We start from the raw sequence: 17,255 nt of genomic DNA on the forward strand, positions 1-17,255 counted from the left end.
CTAGATTGCAGAAAGAGACTTCTGTTTCTAAGAAGCAGTCCAAGAAAGGCAGTCTGGATGCAGGAACACCAGATGAGCAAGGATGGGTCAGGGACTCATGAGGTCATTGGATGTATGGGGCGAGAGCCGTCCTGGGAAGGGCACATCCTAGACTAGCACCTGTAGACCAGTGCTCGGAAACAGGAGGGCAGCCAGGGCCCCAGGCTCCTGGGAGAAGGAACCAGGGCCAACAACTAGAAGTGACCTGTTCTGCAAGGCTGCTGCTGCCCTGGGTGTTACCTTTCCTAGTTAGGGTAGCTTCTTTGAGCTTCCAGGTGTCTCACAAGATGCTCCTCTTTTTTAATGAGGTTGAGGATGCAGATCTGTTGGCCCTACACCTTCCCGTCTTTATACCACCATTTCTGTTCACTACTAACAACCTGAGTAGGCAAAGGAGGTCATAGTCACAGGGCCCCTCAGCGGACCCCAGAAAAATACAAGTAAGTCCTCTGCAGGTACTCAGGGCTGCATCTGAAGGGGCTCTGGAGGCCACTTCATAGGCTTAACAGCACACTCCGGAGAAAAAGCAACTGCACAATTAACTGGGAAGCAACAGACTCAGTAGTTACTGCTGACCCAGCAAGGTAAGATTATTATCCTGCTAAAAATATAGCGACCATTTCCTTTTTTTTTTTTTTTTTTTTAAGGTAAATCCTAAAGGTGTCATAAAATAGTTCCAAGATGACCACAACATCCTGGATCCAGGTGGGGAGGAGATTCGACAGGAGTAGTAGAAACCTCAACTTGCAGACTTAAGTCCTTTCACGACTAGTCAGATTAACCCACAGCCTGGGCAGAGCTGCCTGCTCTTCCTTCTCCAGCTGGACACTAACACAAGGCACTAGTTCTAGGCTACCTTTATTTGAGGCAATGATAAAAACCTACCCTACCCTTAGCAGTCAATCAGTATTTTTGACAGAGTGCATGCTACCTTATTCTGATTTACAGTGATTTATATATTCAAAATGCCTCTGACTAAATGAAATACTAAGTGGAGTATGTTCTTTTGTCCTTCCTTGCCGTATTACCTTTTTTTCAGTACTGGGGATTGAACCCAGGGGGCTTACCACTGAGCTCCACCCTAGTCCTTTTTATTTTATTTTCTAAAACTTTTGAGACTGGATCTAAGTTGCTGAGGGCCTAACTGAGGCTGGTCTCAAAACTGGGATCCTCCCTGCCTCAGCCTCCTGAGTCACCGGGATTACCTGCTGTGTTACTTTTTGTGGGGAGGCAATTCTGCTCTCAGAAAACTCAGTTCCAGAAATCTTCAGATTACTAGAACAATTGAGTGTCCCTGGAAACCATATTTATGAGTTGACTGATAAATTGCAAAAACTTGGCTGTGCTGTGGGTAATCTCAGAACTGAAATCTAAGCTGTTCGAATTTCCAGGGACTAGGTCATTTTCACCGATAGCGCAATTAACAGTACTAACCAGCTTATGGAAAACTGCACAGTAGTCGAGAGAACACTGAATTTGATTAAAATGTCCATTGTACCTTCTATTGAGAATTGAACTGGTGATCTGCAATTTAGTGGCATTTATGTGAGAGGGTGTTATTAAAATGTTTCTTTACTGTGTCCTCTCCAAATGAGCATGTGGAACAGTCTGTGCTGAGGAGTCCATCTGTGACTCAAAACACTGCCTGGATGCACATAGCTAGCCCAGCCTTGGGGCCATCCAGACTTCTTCTACTGCCGTGTGCATATAGCATGCTCCAGACCACCTCGGGAAACAAGGTGGGTTATCAAAAATACAACAACAACCCCCCCCCAACCTGTGGCTCAGGATATTTACCATCTCACAGCTTTTTACTTGTAGACTGGATTTATCACTGTGTTGTATGATGCCAAACATCCACCAACTCCTGCTTTACAACAGCTCTGTTTCTTTCATGAAAATGATGAACTCGATCATGTTTTAAACTGAACAAGTATCAATATGGTTTTGTAAATAACCGCTTTGATACTGACCACCACAGATTCTCCAAGACTGGCTCGAATCCTGCCAGAGCAGTGTGTTAGTGTAATTTTAGAATCTGCACAGCGAAGATCAAAGGACCGTGTTATTCCTCTCCTGGTATCTCAAAGGGAGGGCTCTGGCTTAGCCAGTCAGAAAGTGACACCAGTGTGCGTTCACTCGCCACAAATCAAAGGACTATGGTTGCTTAGTGAGAATCAGGGCCTTGTTGTTATACTATAGGAATAAATGCACTCTAAGGAAAGCCAGATATACCAGGATGGTTATTCCACACAGTATATGAGCCTAAATACCCTTCAGTGTGGAAAATTTATACAAAGTGAGCTACACTCACATCACTGAATATTAAGTGATTGTTAACATATCCAGGAGGATGACCATAAGTAAAAAAGAACCAATTTGTTGAGCATTATGTATATGACAATTTACTTTTCTAAAAGAAACAGCATGTGTGTGTACATGGGAAAGCCCACAGAAGGAGCAAGGTAGCCCACTCCGGGGAGCTCCAGCCTGGGCACACACTTCAGTGTAGGACAATGTGCAGAGGGGTAGGAAAGAGGGTCCATGAGGCAGAAACCATGTGAGGAGACAACTGGGGAACAGGACATCCAGGGCAGACAGAACAAAGGTTGGTGGGGTGGAAGGGAAGTGGTGGGGTTGGATCGGGAAGGTTCCTTCCAAGTTTCTGGAGGTATGGAGAAAGCACAGCATGAATGACACGTGGAGGGATCATTTTGCTCAAGTCTTCTTAAAAAATCAATACCCAACCCAAACCCATATTTTAATTCATGGATGAGGAAAAGGAGAACACAGGCAAGTAGTCAGATGGAATCTCATTCAGATGGATCACCTTGTCCTGCCAGGGGACTCTGATCACGGAGCCTGGTACTACACTAATCCAGTTTATTCTGCCATTTATGATCATCAGCTGGCACAACATGCCAAGACAAAAACAGGTTGCAAGGCCAATAAAATGCAAAAATGGATGACACACTGACCATGCCGAGTGAGGTACTAAAATCATCTCATGGAATGATCTGTTTACCTCTAGCTCCACTACTCCCACAGACATTGCCAGCATACAGTGGAACTAAGCAAGTTCATATAGAATTCTTTGAAGCCTCCTAGAGCCTAAGCCTGGATCACCCAATGCATGACTTTCATCGAAGCCAATGCAGCTCAATATTGTCAATCATGCTGTTACTGAATGTCAATTTGATTTTCTCTTGTACAACGTTGAGCACTTGAATCTAACAATATACCTAAATCACTTTTGTAAATTATCAACATCCTTGAGAAAATCAGCTATTTTATACGTAAAGTTATTCAACACTAATGAGCAGTTACAGCAAAAACAATACAGGTGAAACAATAAGGCAAATTCTTCAAGTAGCTACTGCATCTCAAAGCACAAACTCAATGCTAATCTGACTTTAAGGATCAAGTAGAGCGACAATTAGAATACCCAAAGTAAAGTTACCCCCAAACATGAATAGCATAAGATATTCAAAATAACGAATAAGAAGAATAGTAGGTAATTGGCTTCAAGTAGCACCAAATTTTCTAGATCGTTTAAACATCTTAACTCATTAAGTCCCAAGTTTTTCATTCTGTGAACATAATAATTATTTCCAAGTTACCATAAACAGTATATTTGTTGCTCAAGTTAAGTCTTTACAGGCGGGATAAAATGGGAATGCTCCCTGCCTGGGAATTGTATGAACCTGTTCATTCTCCTGTGAGTCAAGTCTCTGGGGCATAGAAACACTAGCTCATGATGGAAGCACAGAAAGTCTGGCCCCCTGTTAAAAACAAACAAAAATGTGATATGGGAAATGCAGAGAATGTAGCCCAGTGCACAATCAGGACACACATGTCCAAACTCATGCATTTCCTATGGCTTCTCTGATTATCTTCCAATGAAATTACTTTAACCCAGCATTCCAACAAGCAAAAGCTCATCAGGAGTACAAACACTAGAAGGCAAAACTATACTTGAAATAGTCAAATTAAACACACTTAACCAAAGCTTGATGGTATTCCCAATACAGTTATTGGGACCAAAAGTCATTCCACTTTCCCCAAAAAGGGAAAGTTCAAAATAAAACAAAACAAAACAACAACAACAACAAAAAAAAAACATGTGCATCTCTGTAGCACAATGGAGCTGATCTTATTTGTTAAAAAGTGACAGCATATTCAACATTAATCAAAATATGAAACCGCCCCGTCAGACCTCTGCAATTAATGTCTGATAAAGTGTGTCATTACCGTCGGCTCCTCACCACCCGAGACTGTGGACGACCGTGCTCTCCTAGTTGGGGTATTGGGCTGTTAAATGATAATTGACATCAGTGAAGTGCACTCAGGGGATGACCCATTGCAGAGTGAGCTGGGGATTATGGCTGCGACAGCGTTGGAAGGCAGGTGACAAGAGAGCAGAATCCCTGACACCAGCTTGGGCCAAATGAAGCTGAGCAGTCGCTGACCACCAGCAGCCAGAGGACCCCCCCCCCTTGCTGCCCAGGGAGGCTCAGGCTGGAGCCCTGGTCTGGTGAACAAGGCCAACCTCAACAAAGTATGAGATGGCTAAGAAAGGGAAAATGGAAGCCAGTCTGCTTCGCCCTCACTGTCCAGGACTGAGCAGATTCCTAAATCTGCTGCCCTCAACACTCCGGTGGAGGCCACTGGTGATCAGTGAGTTCACAGCACAAGCAGGAGGAACCACCAATCTCCAGGAAAGTGAGCTCTTTGGCAAATTAAAGTAACATTGATTTTGAAAAGGAGAGAAAGAGCCATTAATTCACCAAGGAAAATCACAGGATGGTCAGGCTGATTTTCATCACAGCTGATTGTTCTCTTTTGGGGACCCATACCGAACCCCTCCCGCAAAGATGCTCTCATCAAGCTTGTTATAAACCAGTCAACTCTCTGTGACTCACAACTGAATCAATTATCTTGACTAATATACTTATTAGTTCATTTTTTAAACATAAAAACTAAAACCTAGGCCAAAATATCCTTTGAAGCCAAGTAAAAATGGACACGATTGGGAAGACACCAATTTCAAAAACTTTAAATGTGCTTCTTTCCCCCCCCCTCCTCGAATTCATACATAATGAAGTATGTCAGAAAATAATCAGATGTGGGGCAATAAGAAAAAAGTCAAGGTCAAAATGCCAAATCAAAAGTGTCAAACTGCATAATATTTTCACCTCCAAAACAGGGAAGAAGTTTGCATAAAATCCCTCATTTGTAATGTGTATGCCCCACACTTCCCAAGGCAGTGCCGACCTGTCTTCCAATTGGAATATTTAATTGTTACATACCCTGGATGTTGCTAACCCTCTGCCACCTCCGTTTGCTGATAGTTACTAAACTGTGGGGCAGTGAGCACAAACTATTGCCAATTCTCTGCCTTTAAAGAGAGAGCAGGTGTCTTTGTGGAGTTTAGAGTTGAGGCCACAGGGATGCAAAGAAGCATGTGACTACCCAGAAGAGTTCTTCCTGTTTTAAGGGGTTGGTGAGTTGGCAGGGTACCGCTCACTGAAGACAGCGATGGTCATTCCACAAAGTGGAGGGAATCATGAACATCCCAAGTACTTTCCATCAAGGAAGCACATCAGAATTGGTGTAAACTGGGGTGAAAACCAAAGCATCGAAGTTTTCAGCATTTTGTTGACCTGGGTGGCAATACCAAGTCTGTGTGTTGGAGACCCACCCTCTCCTTGGGCAATTTTCGAGGCAAGTTTCAATTGTCACATGTGACATGGTGAATGGATCTGCACAGGAAAAACTCTTTCTTAGGAGCCAAGATTTCAAATCAAAGCCCCAAAGCCAGTTGGTGACTGGAAATAAGCATGGGTTACCGGTGGTAGGTGGGCCTGCTCTGCAACCGCGTCGGTGACACTGCAGGACCGCAGCCTGGAGGAGGGCTCTCTCTGCTGGAGGGGAGAGAAAGACAGGGAGTGTCAAAAGGCATTCCCTAGAAAGGAGCTTCACTGGTTAAAAAAAAAAAAAAATTTCTATCACTCAACCCTATGCATGAATGAAAAGAAACATCTCTTTGCAGCCAGAGTGATCCCTTAGGGAGTGAAGTCAGCCTGTTTCAAATCCCCGTGTTTTCAGTGGACTGGGATTTTCAATGTCCTTAGAATTAGTAGCCAAAGCGAGAGAGGGAGAGACTAAGCCTACTGGGAAGGAAGCCCAACTGACCCCTGCCACACTCCCAATCTGTAACCAGCAGTAAGAAGTCAGCTTGGGATGCAGCTCTTTGAGACTTCTCATGTCACAGGCCTAGAGGAAAAAGGACGAAGGAACAGAGATAGAAGGCTACTGGACATTCACTGACTCTCACAGGTGACCAAGAATCGGTTGGACTCTCTGTCCCCAGGAACTCAGAATTCACCTTGTCCTCCTCCTCCTGAAGGATGAGGTACTTATCATTTTAGCTTCCGAGTTCAAGTCGTACAGAACAGAAAGGAAGGAAAACAGTGGGGCTCGTCTAAAACCAACCTGGTGTGCCATGTAGAATGTTCCTCTCATTCTATGTGGTTAAACAAAGCCTGATAGATCTGCATGGAGAGGGGAGCAGATCACAGATGGAAAACAAGGGTCTCTCTTGGGGCAGATTTAGCCACCATACAAGTCTGTGACATGCACATATTTTTAACATTTTACAATGACAAGTAACATAAGATAATGTCTAAGAAAAATTTTGTAGCTTTCCCACACTGACTCGTGTGGAGAAGTTGCTTTTTAAAAAATATTTATTATTAGAGCATTATAGTTATAGAAAGTAGTTGAGTTCATCCAGACAAAAAAAAATCACACATGCATGCAATTCAATTTTAGTTCATCTTCCCCCCATTCTCCATGTCTCCTTCCTCTGCTGGTCTTATTTTCGCTCATCTATTTATTTTTGTTTAGCTCTTTCTACTTATAAAAGTGGAATTCCCTCTGATGTATTTATATGTGCACATTATTTTTAAAATATTCACTCAGCATTTTCTCCCCTTCCCTGATCCTCCTCTCGCCCTCTCAATTTCCTTCTTCTACACTACTCATCTTCCCTACAGCTTTACGATATCCGATCCTCCCTCTTTTCTTTCCTTTATCTTACTTTAGCTTCCACACATGAGAGAAAACATATTATCTGTGAATTTTTAAGTCTGGCTTACTTCACTTAGCATGTTCTCCATTCCCATCCATTCACCAGCAAATGCCATAATTTCATTTATAGCCGAGTAAAATGCCATGGTGTATACATACTGCAATTTCTTAATCCATTCATCTGTTGACATATCTAGGTTGATTCCATAAAGGAGTCACTCTTGAATAAATGTTCATGCTACTGTCCTTGACTACAGAGTGACCCTGAGAGGCAAAACCAGAGAAGTGTTCCCTAGACATTCTAACACTTACCAAAATTCTGAAAACACAAAAATACAGCACTTGGATCTGAAAGATATGTGTGCATGCTTATTTTTGCTTATAGAACAATTACATGCAAGAGCTCGCTATGCAAATAACTAGAAATGCCAATTTATTATTGAGTAAAACTGACTTTTTCACTTATTTCACTAAAGGTATACAATTGCTATGGTTTCAGCAATTCCTTTTTTCATAGGTATTAAGTACGTGACTTCATGGCTTGTTTCCATAGCAACAGCTTCACCAATTCAAATATCCCACATATACAACCTCTTTTCCTGTTCACTTAGTACTAAATTTTCATCTCGGTGGTATTCCTCTTTCTGAAAAACACTCATAGAATTTTAATGTGAAACCATATTAACAAGTAATCCCAGCAACTCATGTTAACAGTGACCCACTATGTCTTTTGAAATGAAAACACCCTGCCAAAGGAGTGAAAAATCTTATGAATGCTTGCTAGGCTTTTGTATTTATGGAGTCCTCTCCTTATATTCAGTATGCTCATGATAGTGACTGTTCCTAGGACGTCACTTTCAGTGGAGAGCCTGCCATATTCCTGTAGCGCACCTTCCAGTTCAGTTTCTTGAGAACCACTGGGTTTGGGTTTGATCTTAATTCGACACACATGCCAGGATTATCTACAGGCTTTCTCTGCAGTTTTGTCTTGTCAAATGCAAAGCTCTCCAGCCATATTCACTTCTTCTGAAATGGTCTCCTTTGCTTTTCCCTGGGGATCAGCCCTCTCTGAAGCTTCTAGAAAGCATTTCTCTGATGGTTGAGAACCTCAGCTCAAAGGCTACCTGGATGCCAGTGTCACCTGACACACCCTTTCTTAAGGACTCATGCTCTGGGATTTAGGAGGCGACTTCTATTCCCATTCAAACCTTGTCAGGGATGGGCCACTTAACTCGAATGCCCGTATCTGTGAAGTGGGAATTATAAACTTCTGAGCTATGGCTTCAGATATTCAGATCAGGAGGCCCAAAGCCTTTTTCTATCATCACCATGAAATAATCACCACCATAGAAAAAAAAAAACACCTTGATGACGAAGGCACTATTTTTATGAGCTTTTGGGCTGGGAAAGAAATTCTACAAGGTTACAGGTCGCAGTCCGGCTGTGGGAAAATAACCTGGGTGGGGGGGCAAGCAACTTGTGTACATTGATACAGCAGGAGTGGGAGCCGTTTATTTTAGGACAAGAGGGGTATATATACATCACACACAGTTTATCTTAATTAACATAAACTAGATACAGCAGTCAACCAATCAGGACTCTCCACACTTAATGGCTCACTGGCGTTACTTCACAAACCACTCCCTCTGGCAAAATGCCAGGCGCCATCTGGACTTGTTTACAGACCCTAACAGTTTCAGCTGGTAATTACAGAATTCATGGAACCTTAACCTTTTTTTTTTTTTTAAACAAATCAAGAAAAAGAGCTGGTGATGCATAGCTGTTCTCCAAATCAAAAAAGATTCTCACCTGCCTGGGCTAATTTTAATATAATCTTGCTTCTTGGGAAGAAGAAACTTTGGAAAATGTCAAGAGATAACTGGAAGTTGGAAGACCCTTGGTGTCATTTACATACAAGATTCTCCTGAAGCAACAATGAAGAATATTGCTCAAGACCTCTACTTACAATCAGAGAACTGAACTGTTCCCCATTGGAGTCTGGAGTGATCTGAAGCCTTCTGCTCAGTTCCTCTGACAGCTCCTGAGGGCTGGTTCGAGACACTGGGGAGGAGGGCGGTGGGGGCAGAGCCAGGCCAAGCGAGTCTCCAGCCATGTTCACTTCTTCTGAAATGGTCTCCCAAGGCTTTCAAGGAATGAGACACTGGGGTAAATGCTAGGAACTGGGGATTGTCCTGTCCCCAATGAAAACACACGCTAACCATGGGGATAGCTATAATTAACATGTGGTCAACATTTAACACGAGGCACACAAACTTCACGATCATTATGAGGAAGAAATGACTCCTGTCCCAATTAACAGATGAGCAAATTGAGGCATGGACAGCAACTCTCGAGGTATAAGAGCTAGTGAGTGGCATGGCCACCAAGATGTGACCAGGATGCCTGGTGCAGGGGCGGTGCTTGCACACCTCTAGGGCACCAGCCAGCGCTCTGAGCTGCAGCTTCTTGACAGCCTTTGTTAAATGTACTTGGGCTATAATAATCTTCTCAGGAGTGCACCAATGATTTCCTTGGGTTTCTTTTACTCTAACTGCTGAGGATTCATAATGAAAACAGCACAGATCCTACAAGCTGTAATTAAACACTGGAATAAAGCAACTTCTAGTGAATTTATTTTAAAATCATTAATTTGCTTTTCTAATTGTGATCACTGCAACAGTTTGTGAATGGTCTTCTTTCCAATTCAATGTCTAAAAGGAATATATTTCTAGCAAGGGAACAGAGCTGTTAAGACAGCATGGAAGTCAAGATTATTGTTTGACGCACTACAACCATTAAAAGAGAAGATTATAAACATTTCTATTGACCCAAATTTGTATATATTTTTTTTTTTTGGTCATAAATCTCTTTCAAGATGTCAAAACAACTCAGTAAAAACTTGTCTGTGAGTCGTGAACAAGTAATAGGGCTTGTTCAACTGTTCAAACATGATAACCTGATGTCATTTAGTAAGATATGGTTAGACTCTGGGGGAAAAACAAATTACCAAGTGAAAATATCTTCAGATTTTCATACTAGAAGTGTTATTCCCTTTTGTGATGATACAGAGTCACATGTGCTTGTCAAACACGGCTTTTACAAGCCCTTGCTAAATTAATTAACACCAGATGGCAACCCATTCGCTGTGCGAATCATCTTTACATCCTAGACAAGAGTCACTGAGAAGGCATCACGACAGGTCCTCCTACCTCAGGGGTCTCTCCGCCTTCCGAGGCCTCGGGCTCCAAATCCTCGCTGATGTGCCTCCGAGAGCGGAAGCGTCGGTGTGCGGCCTCCTGGTTGATCTGCCTGATGTTATTGTCCGACTCCGAGGACACGTCCCTAAGAGTGGGGTGGGGGTGCAAGAAGGGGAGAGGTATTTAGAACAGCCCTCCGACAGTCTAACTTCAGGGCAGCACGCCAGGACACCAGTGACACCCACTGACACGGCTGCTCGCCAGAGAACTCTTCCATCTTATCCTGGGAAGAAAGCAGGGCAAGGTCCCTTCCAATCAAGTGCATGCTGCCTGTAGTGTAGCGGTCACAATGTTTAGGGCATCTTTCAGATACATACAGTCATCCCTTGGTATCCATGAGGGACTGGTTCCAGGATCCCCTCCCCTTCCCAAGGAAACCAAAGTCACAAATGCTCAAGCCTCTCATAGAAAATGGCACAGTACTTGCATAAAACCCACCATGGGCTCCCACACACTGTTATTGCTAGATTATTTATAATACCTAATACAATGTAAATGCCATGAAAATAGATGTTATCTTCCTTGTTTAAGGAATGACAATAAGAAAAAAAAAATACAGGCATGGTATTTTTTTCCACGTAATTTTCATCTGGGGGAAACCATCAAGACAGCACTGATGATACCTCAAAATGTACTTTAGTATTTAAGAACAGGAATCAAAGTCCCCCAACCCATGTGGCACACGAGGCATCTGCAAGGAGGTGAGAGGCAAGCTCACACATGCAGCTCATCGGAATAAAATCTTCAAGGAGTCCAGCAATGACAAAGCAGCTACTTCGGTCATCAGCAATTGACCCAAGATAACTGACAGCATAAACTCATGGCTGCAACTGGACAAAAGAACTGCTGACCCAGCAGCTGCTTTCTATCTTATTCTGACAAAATCTCAAGAGTCCTAACACCACATCCTGCATCCTTCCAACCTACTTCAAAAATCTGAATAAACACCAGGAACCAACTTCCCAAGTCCACTGGGATTTAAAGAATACTGAAACATCTTTTTTGGGGATAGTGGGAGGGGTCACATAAGGTTCCCAGTTCAAGATTTGAATACACTGATGAAATCTTGAAAACATTTTTGCCGCATATTACAGGTATCGGTCCTTTGGGGAGGAAAAACTCCTCAGAGGCTTTCAGGGTAGAAATTTAAATTCTACAATGCTTTTCAGAGGAAACTCTTGGCACACTTTCAATAAGATTTGATATTACATTAACAAAAATTATGTTGCAAGTTGATATTACAGATTAAATGAAATATAATATTAAGAGCCCAATTATAGATTCTTTCTAAAACAAAGGTTTTAAAGTTTCTAGTACAGTCTCAAACTAATTTATTACTTATCCCAAAAGGTGCCTGCTGAGCCCCCGAGATAGGGACTAGTCTGCAATTAGCAGCTGTTGGCAAGTAAGTGGATGACTTTTCAACACGGACTTCCTCAACAGCTGAGCATTTCCAATGGACATCTTTACACTATTAGTTTTCCTGGTCAAGGGGCAAGTGTGCAGGTTAGTGTGCTAACATTTAATCTACATTTAAATCATAATTCCTTATCATTAGTGTCTGGATTAATGTTTTATTGTATTTGTATGCCCAATACACAAATGTTTGGTACCCTTAACTAAATACCTTCTTTGCCCATTGTACAGTTATATTACATATAACTAAGTAAAACAGTACACTTCATAGAGATCTTCAGAAAACATTATTATGATCATAGAGGGAATTATTAAAGTCAAAGGATATTAATAAACTTATGAAAGCATGAAAACGGAATTATGAAAAATGACACTTGGCTACATTAGCAAACAACGCTGTAGTGTGATTTTATGTAGTTGTCATTTTTAGATGACATCCAATTTTTAAACACACAATGGCTGAAATATAATCAATAGACAACAGAAAAATTTGGAAGGAAAATGATCAGAATACATTCATAAAGTGTATGAACAATTTCAGTAGTAAGGCAAAGGAACAGTACACATCCTCTTCCACTTTTTGAGGATGTAAGCAATTTCTCTTTAGGACAAGCAGCATCACTTGAAAATATTTCATATCCAAGAGTTCTATCAAAATTTTAAATCTTCCTTGAAATGCCAGTTGTAGTCACAACAAGGGTATAACCTGTTCATGCTGCTAAGTGTCTGTCCCTAAACAAGGTGCGTTGTGCATGCTGGGCTCTTACAGGGACTTAGAGAGGTGGAGAAGACTAAAGATTTAATGTTACTATGTCTGTATCTTCCTTCAGAAATATATGAAAATCTACTGTGCCAGATTTTTTTTTTAAAAAAGAGATGCATTTACAATCAATTATGTCAATTTTCCTTATCCAACAAGCTCAAATAATCAGTAATCAGTGTGAAGTAGAAATAATTAAATAGCAAAAGAAACAAGATAACTCTGAATTTGAAATTCCACCCAGGGGCTTTCATGGTCTTAAGTAGTAATGGGGAAATGTTCACACGTGGGAGGCCGCTGTTTTAATTAAGCGAGTGAGCGAGGGGCTGGTGAAACCGAGACTAGAAGTTGAGAGCGCAGGACCACTTACGATTATTTCTGAGAAATTAACCACTTAAGTCCCAAGTTTTCAGTTCTGCAAATATTTCAATGGACACAGATGTATTAAAATAGGTCCATATTTGTTGCTCTAAGTTTATGTAGGTTCCATAACTGGGATGATGGGACAAAAGGGAAAATGGAAAAATGACTTTCCTGGGGGAAAGAAGAGGAGGCTACTTCAGTCTTCCTTGGGTCATTGCTTTTCATACACATTCTTCACTGACTTTGGGGGAACATGGCAAGAGAGAGCATGGGTCCACCTGCCTTGAAATCAAGCTTAGGGCCAACCACAGATGACAGATCACTTCATCCTTGGTACAGTAGTGACTGCAGGGATGACCCGAAGCAGTGACTGCACCTCCACTCACTTCCAGAAGTGGCCCCTGTTGGACAGTGGTCCATTGAGAACGTATTTTGCTGCAGTCCAGAAGTAGAGCAGCACAAGGCTACTGAGGACCTGGACAGAAGAGGAAGGCCGGTCGGTTGAGACCGTGCAGTGGCCCAGGAAGGGCATGCCCCAGGCTCTTGGTCCTTGCTTTAGTTTGGGAGATGGGCTTCTACCCACAGGACCCAAAATAGGAGAAGGCAACGGTCACAGGCCACTGAAAGAACCAGGTCTGTGTCTGCGGGTGGCGAGAGAGCGGGCGATGAAGAACCCCGTGGGAATGTCCCAAGGGCAGCAGGGAGTCAATGACAGAACTCAAACCTGTTCAAAGGGGGCTTGTAGCAGGTGGGCAACACTGGTCACTGAGGTGGTCACCACTTGGCTTGGCACAAACTACCACTGTCTGACCTCTTGACTCGGATACTTCCTAACGGCAGCCCTTTCCCTCTGATGGTGATGCAGCATTCTGTGAAAACTGGGTTATTTTTGAACTAAATCAATTCTCAAAAGATAATTCTGGGGGTCCAAGTTCTTTGGATCGGATCTAACAAAATTGAGGGAAAAGAACCCCAATCCATAGAAGTGCAGAGGAGATGAAAGGTCTCTGTCAAGGAGACTGACATCCCCCTGACTTGTCTCGCTTTCTAGAAGCCGAGCCATCTGGAAAGGAAGGCATCCTTGTGTCCCACCAAGTTCTGCTGCTGTCCTTCCTGACTCAGCCCCTCCCCCTGGTACTGATGCCTCACTGACAGGGACAACCATGTCCCAGTTTCTCCTGAAACCAGGCTGGAACCTGAACTCATGCCAAGAGCTGCATTTCTCCCCGCTGCTTCTGGCTTAGTGACGAGAGCCAGCATTACGTGAGGTGCACCCTCTGGTTTGCTTTGGTTCTCTGGGACACACTGTCCTCAAAGGTGGTACCGTTTTTAACCAAGTTACTGAGGTTCAACTGACCCACAGAATCTGTACTTATTTAATGGACACGTGGTGAGGAGTTTGGAGATGGAATGCAGAGGAAACACTCCCAAGTGTCTTCTCAGGAATTCCCTCATTAGAGCTTCATAATTCTGTGAGGTCAAGAAAGTAGCAAGTGTCCCCGTTTATCTCAAAACCGCAGACTTCAATCTGCAAGGTACTGATGAACAGAGATGAAGACCTTTCCATCTATCTGTTAGCTACTTCTTCCTTTGTGATTTGGTCCCTTTATTGTTATTGGTCCCTCTTCCACAAGGTCACGTGGTACTCTGGCCATCTTAGCAATGCCATCTTTTCAGGTTCTGGTTTCTTGTGCTGTCTGGGGCAAGTGGAGGAAGGTGCTTCATTAGGGTATAGTTCCTACTTCCCATCACTAGACGCAGCCAAGCCCAAGAGGGGTCCATGGTCAATTTTACTACAAACACCGAAAATAGCCAAATGACTTATCATACTTTTAATAGCTAAGATTTTTAATGAGAGGGAATATGGGAATAAATAAAATTATGAGCAAATAAATAGTATCAACTAAATCATGTCCATTTGTATTTCTATGGGAAAAAAAGATAGCCAAGAAGAGTTCAGCATTACCCCAATGTCTTGATAGTTATGCTGTTCTGGGAACAATGAGCTAATGGGCAGTCCAAAGTGACCAAGGACAAATGATACTCATGAGAACCCACTTGGAGGCTCAGGGAGGATCAGGTATTCATTGCTCCAGATTCTGTAAGCTTTACTCCCAAATTAAGTAAAACCTAAACCGGCCAAATTGGTCACCTTCTCCACTTTAGTCACATGCAGAGTACCTCTGCGCTCTCTCAGAAAGGTTTAGAAGAACACTTCTCAGTATACCGCTACCACCACCTATCTAAAAAGTATCACTAGCAAATTTCTTTCAGAATATGGGTTGAAGAGAAAATGTTCTCAGCTAGTATTCCTGCCTTCATTGCATATTGAGAATTATACAATAATTGATAACTACCCACTCGTCTTGATTGCTAGGAAGCTCGTAAGTTCTAGAATAATTTTGTTTTCCTTAGTACTTTGGTTTTGCTCTTTCTTATGTACCACTAGATTTACATCTTGCTGTGCATTACCATTTAACAACAACCTGCTTCAAAACCTTTTATAGTAGTTGAGGTTTAACTAGGATTCATTTGCTTTTATGAAAAAAAAAATGTTGAGGGAATAAAACATCACCTTGGCTCACTGCATCCCTGAAGCTGGTGAATGATTAGAATAAATAATTATTAATTCTGACTTTCCAAATCTCTAATGCATTTCTAATCATATAAAGGGGATAATATATACATTTTCCAAAAATGCAAAAAAAAAAGCTTTTCAGAGGGTTTCCAAATCAAATAATTTAAAGGAATAAAAATTAAAAAATTCAAAGGAAAACAGAAAACTGCAAAGCCCGTTTGCTTGTTTTGCATTCTGGGTCAGTCAGGAGAGTATGCTAAAGGAGAGGGAAGCAATACAATCATTAAACATACAATAACTCCTGGAAAAACAGATGTCAGGATTGAATATAAAGAATACGTGTGAAGCAAACCAGCTCATACTGAAGCGCAAGACATCAGGTGACAGTGTCTTCCCTCCTGACCCACGTTCGCTGGCTCTCAAGTCCCCACCTCTGTGAGGAGCCACTTGCTTGACTGACACATGGTTTATTTCCCAGCCTTGTCCCAGAGTCACCCTATTCACACCTAATCTGCAGGGGTGACCGAGTGCCCCCACCCTGTGTGGTACTCACATTAGGCTGGGGCGGTGCCACTGCGTGGTCCGGTTGTTGTGATTGACATAGTAAGTACGTCCCAGGTTGTCCACCTTCTCTTCCCACCCTGGGGGCAAAGGGGGAGGGGGAAGCTCCTCCTGGTGCTGGGAAGCCGAGTCGTTGGAGTCGACAACTTCCCACCCATGCTGTGGAACAAAATTCAATGAAGATTATGAGGTTATTTCTTCAGACGGTGGGGAAGAGCCAGTGTTCTGTGACCTCCTGCCTTGCTCTGCCATGCCCTGGTTCTTGCAATGGCTTCATGTATCACATTTGGATGAATTTCAAAAAAACAAAAAATTAAAAAATAAATGTTAAGTCTCAAAATCTTTTGAGCAGTGGTCTGACTCATGCTGCCCGCCAAGAGGACTCCACTGCAGGGAGCCACACAGGTTGGGATACGCAGTCTGGGAAGTCACTTAAGTCACATTATACCCCTGTCATGTTTCCTGTTTGTTATTCTGACCTGAAGAACAGGGCTGTAGGAAGCCCATGACCATGGGCCGTGTTACAGCTGACATCCACTGGACACCTCCTGAGGGTAAAGGTGAGCCATAAACCCAAAGTTATCACAGAAAGCATGCCCCGGGGGATCGGAAAGCCCAGGGCTCTGATGGTCCCTGGAGGATGGCCCCGAGGCCAGCACGGAGAGGGAGGGAAGCCTCTGCCCTGGTCAGCTCTAATCCCAGGAGCCAGAAGAAGTCTAGAAGGGCTGCTGCAGCCTCCTCAGGCTCTGGACACAAACAGGCTTCGTGGTACCAGGGTGAGAGTGACATTTTCACCACGCATACTTTAGGCATTAAGTATTGCTTTCCTAACATCCCCTAGTAAAGTCACTGGAAAATTAAGTAATTCACTGGTTACTGCAGTTGGAAGGCGAGAAGAGTGTAAAAAAATTCCTTGGATTTGAAATAAAAATCTGTTGCTGCGCTGACGAAACATCAGCCTCCACCGTGGCCTGCCACCCACTGCAGTCCTCTCCACGTGTGGGAGCTGCGAAGCCAGCAGCCAGCGCCACCTGCGAACACGGCTTGGTACTGGTAGGGGGTTGGTCAGCGTGCCCACAACACATTATTCACGAATCGTGTATATGTGACAGCTGCAAACAGATGTGGAGACAGCCTCCGAGAGGCCTGTTCAATGGGCACTTGCAGAACAATGAGAGTGTGTCCAAGG

The 17,255-nt window shown here is 43.0% G+C and overlaps 1 protein-coding gene across 14 annotated transcripts in view; it reads right to left on the reverse strand.

Moving 5' to 3' along the window:
- The window catches only part of Nedd4l (NEDD4 like E3 ubiquitin protein ligase), a 300,850-nt gene that overhangs the window by 48,438 nt on the left and 235,157 nt on the right, over positions 1 to 17,255 (reverse strand). For 8 of the 14 annotated variants that reach the window (XR_013429542.1, XM_078029961.1, XM_078029962.1 and 5 more), the window contains 5 exons: positions 16,059 to 16,225; positions 10,341 to 10,473; positions 9,098 to 9,274; positions 5,889 to 5,963; positions 4,291 to 4,350 (listed from right to left, as the gene is read on the reverse strand). Coding sequence is in view for 13 of the 14 variants with exons in the window: in XM_078029961.1 (XP_077886087.1) it covers positions 4,291 to 4,350; positions 5,889 to 5,963; positions 9,098 to 9,274; positions 10,341 to 10,473; positions 16,059 to 16,225 (612 nt within the window). In the remaining variant the exon portion in view is untranslated. The remainder of the gene's footprint in view (positions 1 to 4,290; positions 4,351 to 5,888; positions 5,964 to 9,097; positions 9,275 to 10,340; positions 10,474 to 16,058; positions 16,226 to 17,255) is intronic. The other 6 variants (XM_078029963.1, XM_013357607.4, XM_040272621.2 and 3 more) reach the window with 1 other exon arrangement.

This window comes from Ictidomys tridecemlineatus, chromosome 13 (assembly GCF_052094955.1).
Source record: "Ictidomys tridecemlineatus isolate mIctTri1 chromosome 13, mIctTri1.hap1, whole genome shotgun sequence".
Taxonomy (NCBI): domain Eukaryota; kingdom Metazoa; phylum Chordata; class Mammalia; order Rodentia; family Sciuridae; genus Ictidomys; species Ictidomys tridecemlineatus.